Genomic DNA, 26,498 nt, shown 5'->3' on the forward strand with positions numbered 1-26,498 from the left:
GTTGATTGAAAATTAACGGCTGAAACAAACAACCTCAAAACGCAAATAAAGTCAGCTCGCATACAGGGAGCTAGTTGACATGTGACAACCAGCCCCCGAAAATTTGTGACAACGAGCCCCATAACACGTTTTAGAAAAAAAACATTGAAAATAAATTCCGGTCAATGAATATCTAAAAAACTGTACTACGATATTATAAAACACATTTCATCATCATCAAATCAACTGAAAGATTATTACTGTGAAACAAGAACGTATAATTACGAGGTTCGACACAGCAGCACAAAAATTTACTTTTGCTGTGCGAAAACAATAAACTCGTGTGACGCCCTCACGGCAGATCGGAGCGGTCTGACGCGAAGTGGAGACAGCGTTGTCACTGTATCGCTCTTGCCACGCTGTTCAACAGACTTATTCGATAGTTCAGTTTTGTGTTAAGACCGCTGTGACAACCAACCCGTGAGACAACCAAACCCGGTCTCCCCTATCACACATAGACAACTATCGAGTAACGAATATCTTTGTAAACAACTGTAATTTCTTTCACAATAGTCATATTTAGGCTCATTAAAAAAATAATTAGCTATCTTGGGTTGAAAATATAAAAATGTTCTAATTAACTGAAGTTTGAGTTTGATATAATATATATATGTAATATGTTGCAATTTAAATCCTACACGTTATTGAGATATCTCATAAATGTGTAGGTAATTCGGTACGAGTTTTGGTGTTAGTTAATTAATGCTTGGCCAGTTATACCTACGTCAAATAAAAACATTTTTTTCTTTAATATCTCTCGTAATTATAACTAGGTTCAATTTAGACAAATCAAAATATGTAGAGCTTATTCATTCATATAGTCTCCTGTCAAGTTACATATAGGACTAGTTTAGGTACCACGTTTAGGTAAGTATATAATAAATCACTAAAACTAATTTTGTTGAGCCAATTAATATCATTTAGTTTTTTATTGGACCAGTAGTTAGTTCGGTATTCCCATGTCTCGAGATTAGAGATAAAAATATTTCTTTAAACACTATAAATCTTTCGCAGTTATTATGTCTCATTAAAATAAGATGCATCGCCTAATTTATACGATGACGTCCGTGCAAAAAGAAGATCTAGAAAAGAATAATTGTATATAAATAAAATATTTTCAAATTAGTAGATAGCTAGTTACTTCTAAATAATTAAGACAAAACAACGTAGGTATAGGCGAAAAAAATATAATGATTGAAGTAAGAAGTAGGTAGATACCTAAGAACTGACTGAATATGAATAATGTTACGGTCTAGGTTTACTGTAAACACTACAGAAATATGATATAATTTGTATAATAGCAAACCTTTTATCAATTGTGTTTCTAACTTAGGTATTATGCATCGTCATATATCATAACTGTCATGCGGGCGCGCAATCTATTCTACACAATTTTGACCTACATTACACTATCGTAAAAGCCATATTTCATTCAATAATGCTATCCTTTCAATGATATCTAAACAACGTGACGTAAGCTTAAGGACTGCTGATGCAATATAATAAAATGAACAAAACTATATTTTGTTTTCTATACCGTAGCTTTTATATGGTGCATAATATGATGTCAATTATAGTGGGTGGTCTTTTTAGATATACGAGCATAAGAGTTTCAGATTAGTGTAAGTCATTATATCGTTATCTTTTTTTATTTAAACTTACTTTTAGAAATGTTAGGTACCTATGATTATCAAATGTATGTGATTTTTCTTTACTCACATACATTAATATATGTACTAATTTGATCGAATAAATGTCGCCGTCTATAGCAATAGGTAGGTATACATAAAACACATATTATTTTTTATATACATATATGATACTATTACAAATATAATACTATTTTTACGCTATTACACAATCAACGAATATTCAATTCTAATAATTACAAACACATAACTATGTAGAAAAGTCGAGAATAGCTAGGTACATCGTAAATAGATACGTACCAATATTATTACGGCTCAAAAACAGTGGTTACACAATCAAACTATTAGTTAACCACATTTACACTTAGCTCTTGTACACTGATTAGATCCTATAAAAAATATATTACATAACAAAACGATTCTAAGAATAAAAATGAGTAGATATTTCATGCACCTATTGTCACGAATTTTTGCAAAAAATTCCATCAATATTAATTGGTCTATTGAACTAGCATGTCGAAGGTTTTTTATTAGTCACCATTTAAACTAATATCGGAAACAAAAAGTTTAACTGTTGTCTATTAAACTGTGGGATATAAAATTAAAGCGTAAACGTAACCTTGATAGATAATAGAATAATTTTGAATGTCATGTTTAGGGCCATGTATCGACGTAGGTACCAAACTATACAAACATTTAAATTTTGCATAAATTTGCATTTCATAATTGATCTTGTACAAAATAGCTTAATAAACGTACGTAAGTATACCGACTTAGTCCGAATATTAGATGCAATATTCATACAGCTAATAGAAAATAAATCAGTATGTATGAAATTCACAGTGTTATCAGCTATAAGAAAATATTTCTTCATTTACAACATAATGGCTTCGATTTGGAAGGCAATTGAGACGAACAAAAGAAAAAGCTTGCCAAAAAGCAATGAAATGTATATGGACTTGGCTGAGAAAGGTCTTCGAAGTTCAGTATATTATAATTATTGTAAATTAACATGCTTGATAGGTATATATGTTTGAATGTGACGTAATAAATCACATCATAATGCTGCTCTAAGTAGGTACATTTATAATGTCCTGAATATTGAAATTGTATCGTATGGTAGAGCAATGAAAAATTCGCTCCATGTCTTTAAAAATCGATCGTTAAAAGTGATGCAATACGCTTGTCTGGGTGGATACGGGGTTTCACGCAAAATTAGATCCTAAAGTACTTACAATATGAGCTGGTTGTATAGCAGTCCTTAGTTAAAATGTATAGCAGTCTTAGTTAAAAAACACATAACCTAAATTATTTACTTCTTATATGATATGAACCAATGTCGAAATAGAGCTTTCAGCGTATCAGAGTCGCGTTAATTGTATTGTCTAATTATTCTAATCTTTTTTTATTTGTTGCGCAATTAAAATTTGACCTCCATCTATCGCGTAAGAAAAGTAAAAATATTGTTCTTAGAAGAAAACCATAAAATATTTGTTATCTCGGGAGCAGTAAACTTAAATTTTTGTCGTTAGACTATTAAGATAAATAAGAGCACGCTCATGTGTGTTTATCTTCAAAAAAATATTAGGGATGTAAAAATCCGTAATTGCTGTTTACGTGACCGGCTTATCGAAATAGCAAGTACATCCGGCTGTACAAACAATTCGTGATTATTTTGTACGAATTTCCTTTCATTCAATGATTCCAAAACAACTTAATTTGCACAAATTAATGTATTTATACATTGAATCAAAGATGTATTTACCCAACTACTAAAAGCACATTTATTCGTTAAATATATGAAACGTTTTACGTATTTATTCGGTTCACACACACATCTCATGAAAATCATATTTTCATGACACGATTTGAGTTCTTATTGAGTTCCTATTACCTATTTAGTTATCACAGATTTCTATAATAAAAAATGTAAGTATATATTTCAAACAACAAAAAACAACTTTCTAAAGGGTTACAATGATAACAGGAAACAAAAGTAGCTGTCGATCAAGATGGGTTGCGATCGAGTTAAGTAGGTTCATAGGAAGTGTTTGATACAACAGCCCTCATAGATAAATTGAACAATAAGTTAATAGCCGATAGATAAGTACAGATATGCATTCGAACCCCTCCATTCACACTTGGAAGTGAAAGATATCTACATATAGGGTCCTACAGTCTTCAATCTAACGTATCAGACAAATCCGTACGTGGTTAATATTATTGCTATTTACTTTAATTTTTAAGAGATCACTATTGAATGATATTTTCATTATTTCTTAAGATTTTCATTTTAAGTTAATTAATATTTGATGTTTTGTGCTATAGCAATTTTCATACTTTTCATTCGCCCATTCATTCATAAACAGATAAGCTTTTAACTAACTTTGGATCATAAGTACTACGTGAAAATTTTAATAAATAAACGAGTTTGTATAAACGTAGGTATATCAACGGGTAACTGGTCCTTATTAGACTAGTTTTATAATAACATCACTGCAAAACGGTGATTAGTCTCAGAAGAAACTCTTCCTGTTTCTAACTATAAATCAGGTTTATACATAGGTACCTAATAGCTAAGGCGGTAGTAAGTAAAGTTGACCTAAATTGCCTTCTAGACCTAAAACGAGAATTACCGTTGCAAGGAAAACAACGTCGTAAGTAAAATAAAATAGATGAGTTGAAAATTACTTTGTACATTGGTATAAACTAAAAAGGTTAAATCATGTTTTTATAGGAAATTTTAAATTTTAACACCTACCTACTATTACGTAAATAGGTACTCGTTGCATTACTCAATATTATTATTTTCAATCGAAAAAAAAATGAAATTCATTTTCAGTTAGATATACATACATATCGAAGTTTGAAATGAAACAAAAATAAATTTGCACAATTTTGTACAAAGCCAAAATTGTGCAAATTTCTTCCCTCCCCTTCCCTTCCCTAACCGTCCCTGTAGCTTCAATTTTGCTAATACCAGTGTCAATTATATATCAGCACTCAGCAAGTATTGTTTATTTTATACATATGGCGATTTCATAAACTTATTTTACACTGCAAGTATCCATAATGGGTGTACCTATAACGTTTATTTCTGTGTATAGCTATGAAATTTACTCACATTCCAAGCCCATCCTGTTTGTAAGATGATCGAATCCAAGCACAGTGCCATCTGGCCGACGGCAATTCTTCAGAAGGACGAGGAAATCATCACAGATATTGTTCAATTGTGGAATGAACCCTTGTATAGTCTGTGGACTCGTTAGCTCGGAAGTCAGATGGCGGCGTAAGTGATGCCATTTCTCCCCTTGCCTGTAAATTATTACCGTTTCACTTATCGCTACAAAGTAAGACCCTTCTGAACTATAATTGTAATAAATAGGTCCCCCTTAGGTTCAACGTACAACAGAAACAACATTTTTTTAAGCTATATCCGAACCATAATAATCTAGAGTCAATAGAATCATTATTTTTTATTGAAGAGATCTATTACGTGTAGAGCAATAAAATAAAATAATCCAGTGCCAAGACTAGTTTATAAATACAGATAAACTATAAAAATATATAGGTTTAATTCTCCAAAACTTGTTGCTATTACAGATATGGTCATAAATCCAATAGATTCGTTCCATTATACTTTGATGTTTATTACACTTAATTGAAATTTATTTTTAAAATTGGTACGAAATCAATGGTCTATAAATAAAACTTCATAATTGATCATACCAAGCATTATATGTACATATCGATGCACAGCGGTCTTAAGAGCACATTTTTTAAACACCTTAATTATATGAATGATATCTGCATAAATTTTCTCAACGATATATTTTCTGACAGATTACCTACTGGCGATTATTTATGAAGATAATATACTGATAGCTGAATCAATTAAAAATCTTTAAACGATGTCCCGAAAGATCGATAACCTCAAATCGCTTTGCAAAAGCATGCAAAAAGCGTCATCATTTTTTATAAAAGCTAGACGTTTGTAATTATAAAAATAACACAATCATGTAAAGTGGATGACTGTAGGTATTTGTGAAAAATCGTAAATTAATTATTGCTCTGTCATACCCCAGAGTCATCACAAATCATGTACAAAACTTTAAATGGTCTTAGAATACGAGCGCATGACAGGAAATGTTTACTCTTCTGCCAAAAAAACTACCGACTGGACCCAACTCCGTCGTTTGGGGCTACGTGACCGGAATACATAAAGCCAAAACATTATTTTATTGCTTCCAGTGTGCAAAAATATTTCACATGTTTAGAATACATTTTGTAATAATAAGGTATCAAATACATCAGCTCTCATTTTGCCTTATACGCCCAACATTTACATTTTATAATATTGTGGACATATAAACTGACTATAGGTTTTTACAATTATTGTAAATGCAGTTTGAAAATAGCTATAAAAATATATATATTGGTATCTGCTATAATATTATAGTTACTCGTGTACCTAAAATATTACTTTAACGGCTAAATGTCGTTTTACCGTGTACAAGAACCAAAAAGCATTTTCCATTTCAAGGAAAATTTAAAAAATGCATTGCACTATAAAAAAATCTGATAGATGACAAAAAGCATGTTAATTTGTTTAACGACATTCAAGCTTGCATCCGCGCATAAATTTGTTTCTTACAAACTCAAGGCATAGTTCTCAGGTAATTCAAAGCCTAAGCCTTTCTTCTCCTATCATGAAAGTTCTAAAGTACTAAAAGTATCGGAAAATTCTACGTATAACGCATAATGTATATGTTACCGGAAATGTATGAAATCAAGGAATTGTATACAATTCCTAGGAAATGTGTACAATTCCGATACCATTTAGGAAATGTATAAAATATTGTTTAAAAAACTATTTAATGCATGCATATCCTAGGAAATGTATAATCTTCCTAGGAATTGTATACAATTTCTATATCGTATTAGGAAATGTGTAAAGTAAGTGCTTTCTGTAATAAAACACGTTGTTATTTTTTTTTTATTATAGCTCTTATTGATACAATCGGGTAACAGTCATACCGTAAAATTGTAATAATATTATGTTCATATTATTATCTTCGATCGTTCGATCTTCGTCGACGGACTCCTATTTCGCTATTTGCTCCTATTTCTGTGTAGTTTTTTTTTTAACAAACCTAACCTAACCTAACCTAACGGCTAACCTAACCTAAACCTAACCTAACTTTGAGGGCGAATATCTCGGCTATTTTTGATTTTAGAGAAAAGTTGTTCCTATAAAACATGCTTATATAAGCGTAATCTTTACGATAAAACAATAATAAATAGGTGTTATAATGACACCAACTCCATCAAAATTTTTTTAAGTCCTGCGCCCCCTTTGCTTTAGTCCAACCCTTGCCTGCGACATATCAATATCGTAAATGTTTTACATTTCCGATAGCTATTTAGGAAATGTATAGATTTCCTAGGAAATGTGTATAAAATAATTTATTTCACACATTTCCGTACGATTTTAGGAATTATATACATTTCCTAGGAATTGTATACAATGACGGATTACATACATTTCCTGTAACTGTGTGTGTGTATATATTTTTTCCTGCGAGAGACGTGTACAGCGAGACTCTACATTTCTTTCAGTGTATCGCTACAGAAAACAGCTCTCCCAATTATTTTCCTGATCTTATATTTTTTATCTCAGTAGATTAGTTTGTCTACTTATATGAGATAAGTTTAGAAGTTCGAGGACATCGAATGAACCTTTAAACTGAACGGAAAGTTTGGTTAAAGATTGGCAAATAATATATCAATTGAGTAAAAAAAAACACCGGATGCAGCTGGTAAAGATGACACAAAAAATGAGTACTTAAATTGTTTAATCTTTAATGCTCTGCTATTTTGCCTGCCAAACGTATCATAGGTGCTAATTCGTGTGAATAAACAGAAAGGCTATTTCCTTGAAATATATATTTGTCTAATGTAAAACTTTCAAAATACATTTCAAATGTGAAAGTATGAAAGTAACTTCACATCTTGCACATCATAGATATAAAAGGAATAAAAGTACTATATCTACTTTTAACAATTCAAGTTCCTTTAGCTCTAGATGCTATTTCTTCTTGATATTTGATAAAAAGGCATATTAATTACTAAATATTCAGAATACTTAATACTGTAATCAGTTATTCTTTCTTTAAACAAACATCCTCGAATCATAAGACACCGCAATAAGCACTTTCAATAGAAACAAGACATCTACTCACTCATTCACCAATCCAGTGGACGCGTATCTATCCGGTCGGCTTTTCCTATAGACCTGCACGATTTCCGTAGGGGGTCGATACGGCCTCTTAGCCGGCGTGCGCAGCACTGCCTCCAACGCCCCCCTCTCCGCTATGGACACTAGAGGAGCTCCCCCTGGCATCACCTCCACGAACACCAACCCGTAACGCCTGAACATATCTGCGTGCAAATATCTCGTTGTGGAAGCTAGGGTTTTTCAACCCCAAATATTAGAATAACACTGTGGTTATCTTAATACGTTTTGCACAGTTAATAAATAATGTTATCTCTATATTTTCGTGTTAACACGTTTGGTCATCATATTAAGGGTATATTAATTATTTATTTATGAACAAAATGATCAAATGCAAATTCAAAAATGTACATCATACCTTCATAAAAAAAGTGGGAATTAGATTAGGATTCTATCGTGCAAATCATTATGGGTAAAACTGTGGTTAGACGACGAAAACAATTATCATATCAATTAACACGGATCGATCAAGCAACAAAGCCCAAACAAATGAATTTAAAGAAAAATTAATTACTATGACATGACTTGCAAAAGAAAATGTGGTTGCAAAACAGTTTTAGGATTAATTTTATTTGAAATTTTACAAAGTATATCAACAATTGACTGATAAAATAACAGACGAATAGCGTTAATACTTCACATTGCATAAATGTTATATTAAAACATTCCATAGTAGGTACCAGGGATCTAAGGGAAGATGACCCACTTTTTCATCGACATAAACGCCCCAGAACGTAGACAGTAATTAAAATATTAGTAGATAAAAAAGCGTTGCTCTCAAATTTCTATATAAGTACCCAGCCTAGCTTTGAATTCGTAGCATTTTTAACGTATTACTTTATAGCTTTATAACAAGCACAAATTTAGGCAAATATGAAATCGCCTTTTTTAAATTAAATTAAGAAAAATTAAAAAATATATTATTATCAGTATCTCACCTTCATAGGCCTCATGTAGTTTGTTCAACTTATATCGACTCCAAAACAGCCAGCGCGTGCCAATAATCGGCAGAGCTGGTGGACCAGGGAGTCGTCTGGGCAGCTTCATGTCTGGTGGCCTCACGATCATCGCAGTGGCTGCCATGACAACCGCCAGCACTGCTAATATGAATGTTGGCACTCCTGACCAGTCTACCAACGGCCGTGGTGAACCCTGCAACAATTCAAATTCTTAGTGAAAAGTTTCACTTTTTGTGAAGAAAATTAAAAGTGGAAGAAGATATTTTATTCGTCCTTTTCACAAGCAAAGAAATGAGAAAAATGGGGATAAAATTTTTGGCGTCAAAATAAAAAGAAATAGAGTAATTATAAGCTCCGTTTTAATCTTTTCCTGTCAGATTAAATATTATTTTTAACAATCAACACAACTTGACCCCTAAATCAATATTTCAATGTAGGTATAGATTACACGAACGTTTGTGATAATAAAAAATGAGCGAACACTGCGGTTAATTCGCGTCCATAGATCTATCGATTCTTATCATTTCATGAATGAACCCGAAGTACAAGTTCAAGAATTTATTTGTTTTTTATTACTCACGGCCACAGTACCGAATGTGGACGTGTTTGAGTGTTTGGTATCGCGGTCGTCGACCCGAGGGCCGAGTTTTGCTGATCTTGACGTTGACGCAGCGCTCTTGACATTGGTTTAGGTACGTAATAACTTACGTAACGTTATGCGGCGGTCGGCCTCCACTGCAATCATAGTTGTGCAACTTCGGACAACTGCAAGGCCGCACTCAGATCTCGCAAAAATAACGCACCGTTGAGTTGAGGCGAGGAGCCTCACTAGGTAAAATGTATTGCTACGCAATTAAGCTTTTACAGAAAATGTAATTTTCAAAATATTATTCGTTTTTGATTTGCCTCCAGTATAATCCATTATACTATAGGTTCCAACCTAACGTTATCCACATAATTTTTATATTATTGTTATTCCACATAAAGGTATATTTGCTCATTCATTGTTGAAAATATGTACGTAATTCTTCAATCAAATCATGAAAAGCTTGAGAGATTTTGTTCAGAGCTTTCCAAAACAACAAAATGGATTGCTATTACCTGCTGAAAATGCTTATAAAATAAACTTTTCGAAAGCTAAAATTAGGTATACTATTTCTAATTTGTAAAAAAATCTTACACTCTATAAATGTCGTAAAAAATAAAAATAACATTTGATGATTTGTTTAAGTTCTGTTTGATTAAAATATATGACGCAAATGTGTGACTCTTGATTTTTTCCTTTTTTAAACTTCTAAGATGCACTGAGATAATATAAGACGCAGATAAATAATATAAGAGATCGAATTAAAAACGGTACTTTATTGCTATTACGGGATCATGATCATCATTTATTTGTATAGACTGCATTAACGGGATTCCAATTTGAATACCTGTGTGGAGTCGATGACTCTGTTATGACATAACGAACTTTTTATTGATCGAGCAAACAATCTAAAAAAGGCCGCATAGTTGTCTGTTAATTTAAGAGAGGTAATTATAATATCTACCTTTAGCTACGTACCTACATTTGAGGTTATGATAAAGAAAATAATAAATAGGTATAAGTTGGTTTATGAATCACATAAAAATAAAATCAAGTAGGTATTACATGTAATAAGATTCATGAAATTACAAGGATATTCACGCTTTAATCAACAACCCACATCTGAAAATACCTTTATGTTCAATAGATATTCGAGAAATTTTCATCACAATAGAAGTCTGAAGTTCTAGCCTTCAAAAAGAACGAGTGTAGACTATTATTATTATAACTAGATTTCCGCCCGCGGCTTCGCCCGCGTTTGCAAAGGAAAACCCGCATAGTTCCCGTTCCCGTGGGATTTCCGGGATAAAAACTATCCTATGTGTTAATCCAAGTTACCCTCTATATGTGTGTTAAATTTCATTGTAATCGGTTCAGTAGTTTTTACGTGAAAGAGTAACAAACAACCATACATCCATACATCCATGCATCCATACATCCATACAAACTTTCGCCTTTATAATATATATTAGATATATTAGAATATATTAGATTAGATAACTATTATAGAAACAGTTTATATGTTATTTGACAAAAAAGCACTTCAACGAGTTAAATAAAAGCTAACTTTACTTTTTTTTTATTCAAACAAGTTATTGGTAAGCAATAACAAGAATAAAATTGAGTTTTGAAATTATAGATATATTTAAACAAATTTTAACTTATATTGCATTATATATTTCCTGTACTATCTATGTGACTTACTGCGTGTAGTTGACCTACGTACTCCTAGGTCATAGAGTGGAGAGTCAGCTTTCAGCAAAGTTAAATCTTAGTGTGGTCTGAGATTAGATATTGAATATAATAAGACATGATTTTATTTAAAATAGCCATTAAATGTAGGATTAAAATGTTTATTTCTAATCTTGCTTGACAAGCAACTTGAAAAGGTCAGTATGTTTTCAAAGAAAATTCCTGGAAATAACAAGACTATAAAAACTTTAAAGGTCTATTTTAATTTTAAATTCATTTGAAATTAAATTACTGAGTAAATTAAAATAAAAAACATTATTTCAGCTAGTTAAGTACTCCTGTTATCATTTTGGTACAAAAATATTTAAAAAATAAAATAAAAATAAAACGGTTTTATTTATCATATTTATGCGTTATTTATAAACATCACTTTGTAATTAATCGTATTAATATGCATATTTTGCATTAAAAATAAATATTCTATTTAAAATGCTGTTAATTCAATTAACATAATTTAGAATTATTTAATTTAGAAAACCATTACTTATTACTTTTAAGCCATATTTTTTTTTCAAAAACAACGCCTCCGTACAAACGTGTTTTTTTATTAATTCAATTAAAAAACTATTAAGTAAAGTAGGTAAGTTTTTAAGTATATTATGATGTTAATGTATGTAGATATGTAATATTAAAGTGAGCCTGTAGTTGATAGTTTCATTTAAATGTTTTTTTCCAATTGAAACTATGGAGTTGGATTTTTTACATAAGCTTAAAAATATCCTTAACACATTTTACTTTGAAAGTGTTAGTTTAGTTGAGCTAGGATTAAATATGTTATTACTATTCACGAAATATAACTATCTTCTTAATATATCTTACTTTGTATTCACAAAATTACTATACTTACCATGATCTAGAAAAACTAACTATAACTATTTAATCCATAAATAATATTTTATATCCTCGTAATCAGGATCGTTTGCGAAAACACGAGATACAAGATTATATTGCAATCTTGAAAGATATTGAACTAGATCGGGTCAAGGCGTATAAGGCTTCTATATAATTTAAGGCTAGTGTAAAGATATTGAATGAGAACATAAGCCCGCTTTACAACGATTCAAATATCAGTTTATCGATAAGCATAATATAGGTACAAATCTATAGCCTTCTAAATGAGGGAGATATGAGTGACATTCTAAATAGGTATATCATACAAAATATATTTCTAGAGTTATATTGAAATGTATTATGCTAGTATGAGTGTTGTAAAAGATTGAAGTTCAAATAGATCAAATACATTTTGTATCAAAGTTTTTGTTTGATACACTTATTATTGAGTACTGCGTTTGATGATTTAGTACATAAGACACTTCAATCATATACTCTTCCATTGAACTTCAAGGTGGACTTTATCTATTACTTATTGAGATTGACCTCAAAATTTTTATCATAAGTGTGAGGTATTAAAAGTCTATAGTAAATATTAATTTCATGACAGAGTAATAGAGTCCAAAAATCCTTAAAAAATTAAGTTTTCTTTCAAAGCTAAATTAATTTCCATTCATTATAACTTATTCAGGTTTACGTAAATTTTAGCCGGGGAAAAAAAACAAACTTCGGCTCCTAATTACCGAATACTAAAATTAAGCGAAAAAGCTCACAGCTCCGCATTCTGTTACACGCAGGCCTTCGTTGAATGATGCAGTCTAGCAATAAACAACAGTTTTTTTCCGTCTGGAGATTCGATTTGGCTATGATTTATAAAATTGATTCCTTTGTATGCTGACCCTGAATGAAGCCTGTTTCAACAATCCTTGGCGCCATTTCTTTTGTTGTATCAATAAAATTATTAAGAAAACAACTTATTTTATATCTATATCCGCGTGTTATTGATTTATCAGACATGATTAAAATATGTACTTTATTTTTAAGTTCTCAAATTACAAGTCTTTCGGAGATTGTCGTGTTGTTTGTCTGTTCTATATAAAGTATCAAAATAAGAGTAATTTCCATTATGCGTTTAATACAAAAATAAACTTTTATAAGCTTTGATTAAATTATTAATAGGTCATATCTTTTATACATATTTAAAAATAAGGTTTATTATCTTATTATGTAGGAAGCTCAGTAGTACGATATTAATATTTATTTTCTTCTTAGCTCTATTTTAAAATCTTACTTATCAATTCATTATAATTATATTGTTCTAATTAAACTGTTACTGTTCATTCACTGAACACATTCACAATCATTATTAAAATGTTGTATGGTTTTATGAAACCACGGTAAAAGTGAAACTTTTTTTCACACTATAGACATTTAACTAGAAATTATCGTACGTATCGTGCGTCACGCGACATGCGCTACACAGACCAAAAAGTTTGAGACGATGTAATAAAAGTTTCACTTTAATAATACAAAAGTATTTTATAAAGTCTAGGAATACCTAATCTTCTTTAGGAATATAACCAGCAAACATTGTGCAATATAAAACCAAATAAAAAATATCCATGTATCGTTCAATAACATTAACGTACGTAATTGTATCATAAAAATCAAATACTACGATATATTTCAAGGTTTCGCGAACCTCGATAAGGCAAAATTAAATTTGTTACAATCAAAGGCACCGATCAACCGTTGAGTAAGTAAATAGATAAGATAGCAATATTAAATAAATAGATACGTGTAGTCCTTGCCCTTGTATCAATAATATTACAAGTCATTAAAATATCCAATAGTTTTTATAATATTCTTACTGGAGAAGTCATTTCAAATTTAAAGTTATTCTTATTATTCGATTAAGTTTCGTTTCAAATAAGCTCTAATGAAAGGAATGTATAAAGAAAGTTTACAACATCATACTTATTAATTAATGGTCACAACATTATAATATGAGTGCTTTTATGTATTGGAATTTGGATGTCTGAATGTCGCATCTTCGCTTTTTATCTACCTAATCTTTGTATCGTATCGTTCGTTTCCTTATCTACGAATAAAATCCACAATATTTAGGGACTGTAGCATGTTTACTGCTACGTTGCCGCTACGAAGTTGTTATAATGTAGAGTCATCAATAATTATTATTGAAGAATGCCTATGTTTATCGGTAGAAATAACATAATTGTTTCAACAAAAATACTGATTTATATGTACATAAATAAGTGCATTAATTATACACAGCAGGTGCAGGTTGGAAATATTCGTGTAATATTCTACTAAGCTACTAAAAGGCGAGCTTTTGTTTGTTTATATTTTCAGTAACCCATTTGAAATACTACTGTAATTTAATAAAAATAGGTAATTTTACATGTTACCATATACTTTTAAAATCTTTATTTTTATAATCCATACTAATATTATAAATGCGAAAGTAACTCTGTCTGTCTGTTACTCAATCACGCCTAAACTACTGAACCAATTTTCATGAAATTTGGTATGGAGATATTTTGATACCCGAGAAAGGACATAGGCTACTTTTTATCCCGGGAAAATGACGCAATCCCGGAAATCCCACGGAAACGGGAACTATGCGGGGTTTTCTTAGACTGCGCGGGCGAAGCCGCGGGCGGAAACCTAGTTATACTATAAATCTATGTATTATTTAAAAATGTCAATGCAGAACAGGCATTCTGGTTAAACAATATTAAAATTATAAAAATCGTTATGGACTGATTTATCAATGAATTTTTATTTATTAAAACTTCATCCTCTTTATCTAACAAAAAATAGAGGTTGATTCTTTTAAGCCCAACCGTACTGTTTTGAATCATCCGTTTTAATCTTTATTTTTTAACGTTCCAGTGTATTCTATAAATAGTGTATCAGGATTTCGCAAATATTTCAATTTGATTGATAAAAATAAGCTATTTAACATATCTTCATAGTTCATAAATATTTAATGAGATAAAGGCGCAGTGAAAAGCTCTAAAATAAAATACAAATCTAGTAGTATTCGTATAAATTCTGGTATATAAATAAAATATAATCAATCCCATACAAAAATACTGTATATAATACCTACCTATATTTGCGTAAATATACATAAACACGTCTGTAGGCAGTTTTAGCGAGTCTGTGAGAGTTGCCCTAATTGTAATCCCCTTTCCCTAAAAGTGAGGGCTGTGAAGGTCAGATCACAATCGAAAAACAAGTATCCTAACATTTCAAGGTCAAATGGAACCCTACCTTTAAGAGCCCTAAGCGTTTTTATTTACACAGACAAAAATAAACATTCACGCACAATTATATAAAAAGATTTCTGCCCATGTAGGGTTAAGACCTAAGAGGATTAAAATATCCTAATTTAAAAATGAGTTTGCGATATACAACTATTAAATTATTATAAAGTGGAATATAATTTGCAAGGAATATGTACCTAGGTAATTGCCGAAATATGTACATTACACGATTTCTATATACTATAAGCCGTAAATCTCATCTTCATTTAATGTAGGCAAAAATACTAAATAAATAAATGAAAGATGTATTTGATTAAGATATATCCGATTGCTAATTAAATAAGTAAAACGATTTAAAGTTTGTCGCAAATACCACGCGTAAATATTGATATATAGTAAATATGTTTTATTTATAAAACAAATACAAGTTTCTATATTGATACAACTTTTTATTTGCCTATCATATCTGATATAATTATATCGTAAACTTATATATCACAAGCAAGGTAGGTTTTAACAATCCAAAAATGGAATTAAATGTACTATTCTTATCCACCAGAGATCTCTGAACAAGATTATTTCATGACGACGTATAAAGAAGCAGCAACTCTACTTAGATGGCTAGTCTCATAACCACAGATATGTCTAGAAAAAAAGTTATGCAACATTTTGGGGTTATCGCCACGTGGAGCGAAGCTTTTTTAAATTATCATACACCGTCGTTTATCGAAATGTTTTGCGTTTAATAAACACATCTCGGTCAAAAACCTCGTAAAATTCTGTGAAGCTTGTTTATTTTGTGTTGATAAAACACAAAGTTTATAATCCACAACCAAAAAGGTCCTTACTTCCAATGTAAATTCTGTTCTGCATTCCAAACGACGAGTCTAAAATAAGGCGAATTAAAAAGAAAGCATTTCGTTTTGAACGATCCTTGATATATTTTTTCTTATAAAGAGATCAGTTTTTTATGCCTCTAAAATTAATGAACAATGTGATTAAACTGAAACATTTTTTGTTTATAATATTAAGAATGTGTATTTTTTAATCATATCGGCTATATATATCGCCAGCGTTGAGTTCTGTTTAAACAAAATGTATGCATTTCTTGCAGTTAAATATTAAACATGAATCATTATTTAACATTGATAAATAAAAAAAATCCTTTTAATCAATATTGGTGTTTGACCTGATTTACAGTATGTAATTTTTATTCGATGTATTTGCTACAAACATTTAAATCGGCAGTTTTATTAGCTCACTTACGACAACATAGATAAATAATTGAAACAGCAATAACCTCACGAATCACGATATGCCATAGTAAAATACTCCTTTTACGAACATGTGACACTGCCTGCTAAGCCGTGTCGTCACCAAGTCGAAGTCGTAACGGACCAATGATAGGCATCATAATACCTGATATATCCCTATTAACGGTTAATATAAACTAGATTAAACTATGTAGAGTACATGTACTAACTAGATGCACTCTTCTACGTATAGTAATGTCGCAAATTGAGATTCCACTTAAAAAATCGATTTCCATGAAATATAATATCTATAAAATTTCAATAAGAAGCATGTAAAAGAACTAATTATTTGTTTTTTCAGAATAAAGCGTCAATGAATGCATGAATGAAAACACTTAATTGCTCAACACAAATTCTAGACACACGTAAAATACTTACTAACCAACCATTACACATATTGCACAATTAGGCGATACCCAAACTATTCCGCGTCGATAGCTTGTAAGTAACGTATATTTTAAAGTATCTCTCTTATCATACCGTCTGCTTATTTTGTACGATTACTATTCGGTCAATTAACATTCTTGTTTTAGGAGATATGCTAAATATAGAGGCGTTTCAGTAAAAGACATTTAAGTGATAATAGCCAATAACAAGGTAGTGATTACTGAAGTTGTATGATACTTGCTCTTCCGTCTTTATCGAGGCCAGTTCACGAAGTTCAACAACGACATAATTGATTGCAATACATTTGAGCTGAGTTGCAGCGACCGTTAAGTAATTCAAACTAATGTTCAAAGCTTTTTAGGATTTGTAATGTCCGTTGCGAATTTTAATTATTTTGACATAATGCAAGTCTTACATACATCATTAACCACACTCTTATAATGTAAAACCTGCATTATTTTTATTTTTTCTCTTTTTATTAAATACACTAAAACCCTTCCCATTTGATACTTTCTAGAACTTAAAGATAAAGCTTGTTGATAAATAAAAAAATATATTTTAAAAGTGGTTGAATGTTTTTGCGAGCGCCGCGGCCGCGCCATGGACAAGCTCTCGTCTCGGGGCGACTTTTTGCTCGCGACAATCCTTATATCGTCCGCGGTTATATGTAGCTTCCCCGGTCGTCGTTTTGCGTCCCGAAGGCCGCCCGGTCGGCCAGCCACAGATATGTGTCACTATAACACTACGCATACGTCTGCTTCCCTTCGTATAACCTTCAGACACGACGCGGACGCGCCATTGAAATAAAATGACGCTCTAATTTATTTCGCAGTGTTAAATATGCGTCGGCTCTCAGCTTATATAATTTACAATAAGTTGTACAAATTTATTGCCGACTCACAATAACTACATTGTAACGTAACGTGAATATGCTAAATTATTCACTCAATGATAACAATTGTGATGTGGAAAGTTGATAAAATACTGTCAGCGATTGTAATTATTGTAATTGTAAATAGTAAACAAAATTAGAGATATAATATTGTTGAAACCTATTGAATAATACTTGTACGCTATATTTGCTTAGAACGGATATATTATAATAAATTAATTTGAATGTTATGAAATATGACTCACTTTTTAATGAAGGCTGCTTTAATTCATTTGAGCTTATATACAATTACATGTATCTTAATTTAAGTCAAAATTGTCGGATATACCTATAACAAAATCATAATAAATATTAAATACCAAACGCGCGGCGGGTAAGAGCTAACACAATTGCATAAATTAACGTCCATAATCATTTGTATAGAGTAACATAGGGTTAGTGAATTCCTTGATTAAGTCTGATACCTTGAGCATAATTATGTTAATGTATTTTAATGTTTCAATACACCGCACCGGTAACGTGTAAATAACAAAGTTTGCATGTCCTTGATGTAGGTTCAAGGTAAGCGGTAGGCGCGTAGACACCACAAAATTTTTACCATGAAGGTTTACGACCGGTTCGGCAATCAATTATCATACAAATGGGGTAGTTTTAGCGAAACAACCAGTTACATTGAAACCTAGAGCCATAAACAAATAGTGTTTTGAATAAAATGTTGCATGTTTGCTTTTTAACCTATTTTTAACTGTTTATGGCGTTTAATGATATTTTTTGTTTTTAGCTTTTGTGGCCATTTTTGATGACTATATTTAACAAAAATGTTTTTGCCAAGATTTATCCCAGAAGAATAAGTACATACTTACAATTTTTTCGAGATTTAATATTTTACGAGGCTCTATTTCGGTGTAATTAAGATAATAAACAATGCGATACGGTAGTATGATTTCAATTTATCCGCAAACCAATCATAAACTTTTTTATCCTAACCTATTAAATTCTAAAATCTTTAATGGTACCCATTATGATAAAACTTTTTTGCCTTATTATTCATACATATATGTATTATGTACCTATGTCTTAATACCTACACCATACCAAATTAGAATGCTTCATTCATATTCGTACCATATATCTATTTTTAACATTTGATTATGCCTCTTACAATAATTGAACGTTAATCACCTACATATTGATATCTGCTTTGATATTTTATTATGTAGAAAATTTCTTTCATATTTCTATTTTCTACTAGAAATATGAAAGAAATAAACATTTATGACGGCATTGTCTGTTTTTTTGCAAGTACCTAGCTAGAAATACCTATTTTATTGCGTGAAATTCTATCAATGGTATTTTATTACAATATTGAATTACAATGCGTCGTTTGAATATTTGTTGATGTCGTGACTTAAAAACCCACATTTTTAATTAAGGCTATATTTTTTTTTTTAATTTTCGTTTATTCTGCGAAACCTCCCTGAAGTGGACCTTCGTCACACCTGGCCAATTTGTGACGGCCGAATGGGTGGTTCATTTGACAGTTTAAGCCTTCTAACATCTGTCCAAAACGAACCTTAACATTCTTTGAATTTCACGCAAAAAATGGTCGATATTAAACATTCATATTATATTTATAGAACATAATTTTAGCTCATCAACTTTATTTCATATAATTTCGCAAGACATATCAATAATGTGATTATAGGACTTGAATTATAGGTAAATTAGTTAGAAATTATTATGTCTGATTATGAATTATTATGTAGAAATAAATAAATATGTAAGTAAACAGATTCTCCAAATAACACAGACAAGGACGAATTAATTTCATATGTTTTAATAATAATTTATAATAATCTGTTCATATGATTGATACGTTTTCTCGTCATTCTGGAGGAATAGTAACTATTAACTAATATTCATTTCTATTTGAATTTAGAACACAAAAAAATATAATGATGTAATTTTTTTGCGAAGCATGCAGATATATTAAACATCCTTTATTATTTCAAATTCAATGAATGCTTTTTTGTTACTCCCTTAAAAAGCCCTTAAAGTATTATTTAAGCTTGAAGTAGGTTAATATGACTGCTTTTAAGCACGCTCCTATGTTTAATATTTAAGATCATAATATGAAACAGACGTTGCGTGTTTGTTAAACATTAATTTCTGATTAGATGCAATGTGAAATAATACACTTTCCTGGCATAAAAACTATGTAACCATTGAACTTGAGCCCTATAAGCTTAAACGAGTTAATAGACGTTGCAATTGTATCCTATCTTAATTATGTAAAGTGTAAACAGAGACGTGTTTACGGAGAAAATATTTTTGTTTTGCAATGTATAACCATAACCGTTTATATATTTCATTTCGGTAGATTATCTATGTAGAGAAGATATGTATTTTTTATAAATTTTAAAATATGTATCTACTCTACTTTATAGATTTGTTTTTGTATTGTGTTCGTTTGGAAATATGAATATGCAATAATTTTTTTTTGGGATTTTTGCTATTTCATTATTTTAGTTAGTGCCATCTCATACACATGTCTGACACGTCTTATTTGCACTGCGTATATGTTTATTGTAAAAATCAAATATATTCCTAACCTATGATTTTTATGTGGTTTATAGCTCTACATCGTTAATGTTTATTAGATCTCTACCACATTTCTACATTTAAATAATTAGATTATATCAGTACATTATAGGTGTATTTACGCACTATATTTAGGTAATATGTATAGATGTACACAACATGCGTGTTAAGCAACATGTAATACCTACCCATTGCCTACGACAAGAAACTAACTTCCAATAAGAAACGAGTTAGTCCTGAATATGATGAAACGTTCATTACTTTATGCTTCGATAAATTAACTATACTATTACTTTGTATCTTCATCTTATATTAAATGATCGTGAATCTTACTCCTAAATATAGCTCAAAACAACCTTTGTGAAACAGTTCTATGGAAATGGAATTATTTCTAGTTCAGGATACATCGCCCATTTTTGCAAGTGACTACTATCAAGCTAATTTTCCGTTTGTAGCTTTATTTTGATGAGACACCGAATAATTTCGTGTACGAAAGTCTCGATTGTGGTAGCTAACAGAGATAACAAGGATAAAAATTTTTGATTTGATGGTTCTCAAATATTTATTACTAACTGAATTTTTTTTTTGGTTCAATCTCAAGATAATTACCTAAATTATTCTAAAAAATATTTGTCCTACAAAATCTATGGTTGGTTCAAAGAGTCCCCCTTTCCAAAGTGTATCGATAACGAGGTCATCATAAATGATTACTAACAAGCTGAATTTTTTGTTTTCACTTAGTTAATGTTTATATAATTCAACAGACATATTGTCCTACAAATTGCGTAATAAATATTTGAGAACCATCAAATCAAAATTTTTTATCCTTGTTATCTCTGTTAGCTACCACAATCGAGACTTTCGTACACGAAATTATTCGGTGTCTCATCAAAATAAAGCTACAAACGGAAAATTAGCTTGATAGTAGTCACTTGCAAAAATGGGCGATGTATCCTGAACTATTCTGACTGAGAATTTAATCGTATAAAAAAGTTAACAAGCAATTCACACCCAGTCAATTAAATTATCTGGCGCCGTAAATACACCGTTTAGGCATGAAAATTGATAATATTGATTTTGCAAACATCAAATAATTAGCACACAAGCTGTTATTTGAGACAGGCTCGTTTCGCTGAGTAATCTTCCGGTCCCACGATGTGGTTTTTACATTCATGACAATTAGGAACTAAAAAACGTATCACTAATTACGCTCTGGTACATGTGTCTTTTAATTACGAATAATTCTCTCTATAACTGGATTGTTGGATGTCCTTGGAAGCTTTAAAAAAATACATAAGGTACTCATAGATTACAGATCAATTGTAGGTTTTCTTTTTCATTACTAAAATAAAAAAGAAATCCATGACTAGAAATGGTTAATTAATTAATTCATAAGAAATAATACAATAATAAAGATCTAATGCACTGTCAAGTAATTTTTTGTATTTCATGGGAAATAGTGTAGAGTGAAAATTATGAAAATTCGTTCCTTTGAAAAGTGAAATATCATGTGAACATAGATGCAGTTAAGGTGTAACTCATAACTGAATATTATCTTAATTAATTTTAATAAGTACAACAATTGCTAAATATATAAGGATAAAAAAACAATCGACCGAAAAATTAAAATATAAGACAGCAGAAGACATCAGTATATGTCATTGGTAAATTGTGTTTAAGCTTTCATTAAGCTTGAACACAATTTACCAATTCTTATTGTCATGAAAACGATATTAAAATAAATTGACCCACATCGCTGTTTTGATTAGATCATTAATTTATTTTTTCAAAGATTCAGTAAGTCCAACCAGAGGAGGATCATTATAATGAAGAAAAATAAGCAAGCAAGGTACCTATTAAAATTTGTTTAATTAACCCATTTCCGAGATCAAATTCGTTTGATAAACCTAATTTATTCTAAATATAAATTAAACTTATTCAAAATATTTCTACGACTGATTTTTCGAAAGAAAAAAATCATCATCATTAATTTTACCCTACAAGGAAAAATAGCGTTTTAGACCTTCTTACTAGATAATATTGATGATGATGTTTAAATCATGTTAAAAGTAAACAGAGTACCAATTAAAATTTTAACATTTCAGTTACAAATCCCCCAGTAGAGACAAATTAATGGCGCAGTAAGTCATTTCAAAATACCTGACCGATATCCATTAGCGTCGTTCTCAATAAAATTGTTAATTATGAGTGCAAAAAAACCAACCTTGACTAAGACTAGAGTAAGCGACCGTTTGAATATAAATACATACAATATTACAAAAAAAAATATTGAATATTGAACGTTTCGGTCAACTTGACGCACGCAGTGATTAGGTACGCGTATTGCACCGGATAAGGATGCAACTCATGAAGTTACTTCTATTTTATGTAATCAGTACATGACCTGAAAATCATGATAATATCTGCGTTTTACTACCCTTAAACGTATTGATCTGATTTGCAATTTAATACCGTTAATTGTAGCGTTTTTATTGATTTAATTAAATATTAACAATTGGGTGTACTTGAATATTTAAATCACTTGAATATACAAAGGTGAAACCCATCTTTGAATGTCATTAATAGAAAAGCACGAACATTATTTTTTGATGATAATAATTTGAGTGATTTTTGTGGAACTATATCTATTTGTTAAAACTGGATGTAGAGAATCAGGTTAAGCATTATTTTACAGATTAATTTATGAATACAAACAGCCTTTTGTATGTTTTTCTTTCGTTAGCTAAGCGATACTTCGTGTATATCACATACATACATATACATCTATATTTATTTTAAAGTATGAACAATAATTAATTTACGTTCAAGCCATTATCAGTTTATCAGTCTTGTGAAAGCTTTTAATGAATATACGTTAGTGCTGTGTAAATTTTAAAAAATAGTGTATGTACTTTATAGTGTATGTGTAAAAATACAGGTATCATGTGTTATATATTCATCATAAATAAAACAATTTTTTATTTCGCAAATGACAGAAAATAGTACAATTATCTACATTCGCAGGAAGTTGTGAACTTTATGTTACACCTGAACCGTGGAGAGGGTTCCGGATGAATACTCGACTTTACTTAATTGATACTTCGTCAAATTGTCTCGGTCGTTTCATTAAAGTATTAACAACCATACAATATTGCGCCGTAATTAAGATCTCTACAAATTTTAGAGTAAACATGAGTAGAACATTTTATTTCAGGTGCTGCAGATAGCATCACCTGTTTCAACATTAATTACGTATTTTTTGATGCATTTTATCTTTATTTATCAATTAAAAAAGTAATCAGAAGCCGTACGTTGTTTACAATTACAACTATAACAACTTCGAACCCGAAACACGCGATAATAGTGTAAAATGTAATCAACAGACATAATTCACAAGAAAAATGTCTGAATAATTTATAGTTTCCACTTGCAGTTCAGTTTTTACACGCCGGCACAGTGAGCTTACAAGATTCTTTCTAATAAAGTAATTTTTAACCCGGTATTTTTGTAATATTAGTCCACTGTTTGTATGATATTGATTGCCTACAAATGATATAATTATCGCTCTACATTAAAAATTGAAGTAATAGTAAGTTTTTAAAGAGCGCCGAATAAATTTTCATTTATTAAATTTTTCATTCATACACTCTATGATCTCATTTTAAATTCGTACTGAAATTTGCACCAAAAAAATGTTACTTTAATTTTGTTAACTTACACTTAACTTACCCAAAAGCTCTCCACATAGTATGAAATTAAAAATGAACCCGGAAGCGACATGTTCTCCATTGCTTCACAACAAGACTGAAAATATGCACACGACGCTCTTTTTATATATACACTTTTTACGTACTAACATCACAATAGGAATTTCTTTTTATCGGCAGTTTACGTTTAGTTTACGAAAGGCCCGCGAACGCTCAGCGTCTTATAGCCGGCGCGATGAGACTGAGAAGTGACTGGCTCGTTGCGCCTCTATATACCTACATAACCACTGCTTCTTATTTAGTCTGTACGCTTGAATTCACGCTCTACATCCATGCATTAATTGCAGTGCATCTTGGATACCAGGCAATAGCCTGCACGCCAAGACACACGTGACTGGGAACCAACGACTTTCTTCCCCACCGCGGCACCCTTTTGACCTATTATTAAATAATGGAGTGGAGAAAAAAAGCTGTAATTAGTTCAAGGTTACGCAGCAGTCTGAGATGGTAATGCGTGAAAAGGAAAAAAAAAGATATTAAAATAATTGCAGATTAATATTGTATGGTTTTTTTTTTCAGAATAATGAGATGTTGAACAAAAAAGTTTAACGTACCGCATATTCAGAATACAAAAAGGGCAAATAAAATAACAAAACTTCATTTAAAGATAGGATTTTAGGATACTTACGCCAATTCGAAATTAAAATGTTTTTGATAGTACCTACTTAACAACATGAAGTGAGGTACGATTAAAAGCTTTCAGAAGCTTAAACTTTTATTTGTCTTTACATCAGTCAGTTACATTCAAAAATTAAAAACATTGCAATCAGATTTATAATACGATTCATCCTAGCTGCAAAATATTAGTTGTATAGAGTTTTAAATCGATGATATTATATAAATAAGAAAACTTACAAAAGCTTACTTAGAGAACTTATCAAGAAAGTGATCTCTTAAATTATTTGTTGATATGTTGTTGGAAATATATAATAATAGTACTTTTTTAATAAGGTAAGTTCAACGCTTCTATAAATAAGTTATTCCGAATTTAGTTAGATAACTCGACGAAAGTGTCAATAAACTTCTTAAACTTTTATCATTTCACGTGAACGCTCTGGAAATTTTTTTATTCATATGAGATCAGCTTTTTAATGTATAATTGTTTGATAATTCTGTTCCTATTATGCCATAAATTATTATATTATCCGCATATACTGACGTTATATACATTTAATAACTTATTGATATATTAATTGCTATAATATAAAATATTGTTATTATTTAGGTACAATATTCTTTGTTTACATTTACATAAAGTCAATGAATGTAGCGATGATGATTACCTCCAGCTAAAATAATTAAAACACAGAAATTTTGATACATGCATGCTTATTTTATACGGTCCGCCCCGGCTTCGCCCGTGGTACATGTTTACGTTTTCTCTCCAAAAGAACCATCTTCGACCTTCGTTCTTCATGGAATATTTAAAAAAAAGAATTAACGAAATCGGTTCAGCCGTTCATTTTTATTGTATAGATTCACCTGAAGTCTAAAGAAATAAGCAAGTTGATATAATTTTAAAGAAGAAGTGATAAAGAGCATGAAAAGCTTGTATCGTCCCCATATTAACCTAAAACTGGTGCAGATAGCAAGAATTACTAGAATATAATTAACAAATTATATTTTTATGTATTTATTTGTGTGAGTTTGTGAATGAACTCCTAAACGGATGGACAGAAATTTTTAATGAGATTTTTGTATGTATTCATGTGGATTGGAAAATTGTTTGTATTTACAATTTGGAATGCGAGCGAGTCCGCTGACAAAATCTAGTATTATACTGAGATCAATAGATTTTTTTAACATAAGAAATTATGATGTTCCTAGTTAGTTCTGTTTTAGTCTGTCTGATTATTTCTGACCAATCTCAAAAAATATACAATTTCACTGCTGTCTATTAATGTTATGTGTCCATTGATCTAAAATATTAAATGTCATCCCTCCAGTGTTGTTATTGTATAGAATTCGAATAGAAGTTGTTATTTTAGGATCAAAAAAATATAGTCCCTAAATAATTTTTAATTAATTACCTGAAAGTGAAAACATCTTCCTTGACATTGACCCTGAAAATCATTAAATAGTTCTTTAATCCTTTATATGTATATTGTCAAGATACTATATATTTATGTGCCCT

General features: G+C 30.6%; 1 protein-coding gene across 2 annotated transcripts in view; it reads right to left on the bottom strand.

The window, feature by feature from the left end:
• LOC123700719 (ecdysone 20-monooxygenase) overlaps window positions 1-24,558 on the bottom strand; it is a 30,472-nt gene extending 5,914 nt beyond the window's left edge. Inside the window, exons 1-4 of one of the 2 annotated variants that reach the window (XM_045648031.1) lie at window positions 24,327-24,558; window positions 8,922-9,135; window positions 7,931-8,129; window positions 4,813-5,003 (exon numbers count right to left, since the gene is read on the bottom strand). In XM_045648031.1, coding sequence (XP_045503987.1) covers window positions 4,813-5,003; window positions 7,931-8,129; window positions 8,922-9,135; window positions 24,327-24,386 — 664 coding nt within the window. In that variant the 5' untranslated portion in view covers window positions 24,387-24,558. Of the gene's footprint in view, window positions 1-4,812; window positions 5,004-7,930; window positions 8,130-8,921; window positions 9,136-24,326 lie in introns of those variants that run through there. The other variant, XM_045648032.1, reaches the window with a different exon arrangement.
• Window positions 24,559-26,498: the final 1,940 nt, after the last annotated feature.

The sequence above is a fragment of the Colias croceus genome, chromosome 20 (assembly GCF_905220415.1).
Source record: "Colias croceus chromosome 20, ilColCroc2.1".
NCBI classification, from domain to species: Eukaryota; Metazoa; Arthropoda; class Insecta; order Lepidoptera; family Pieridae; genus Colias; species Colias croceus.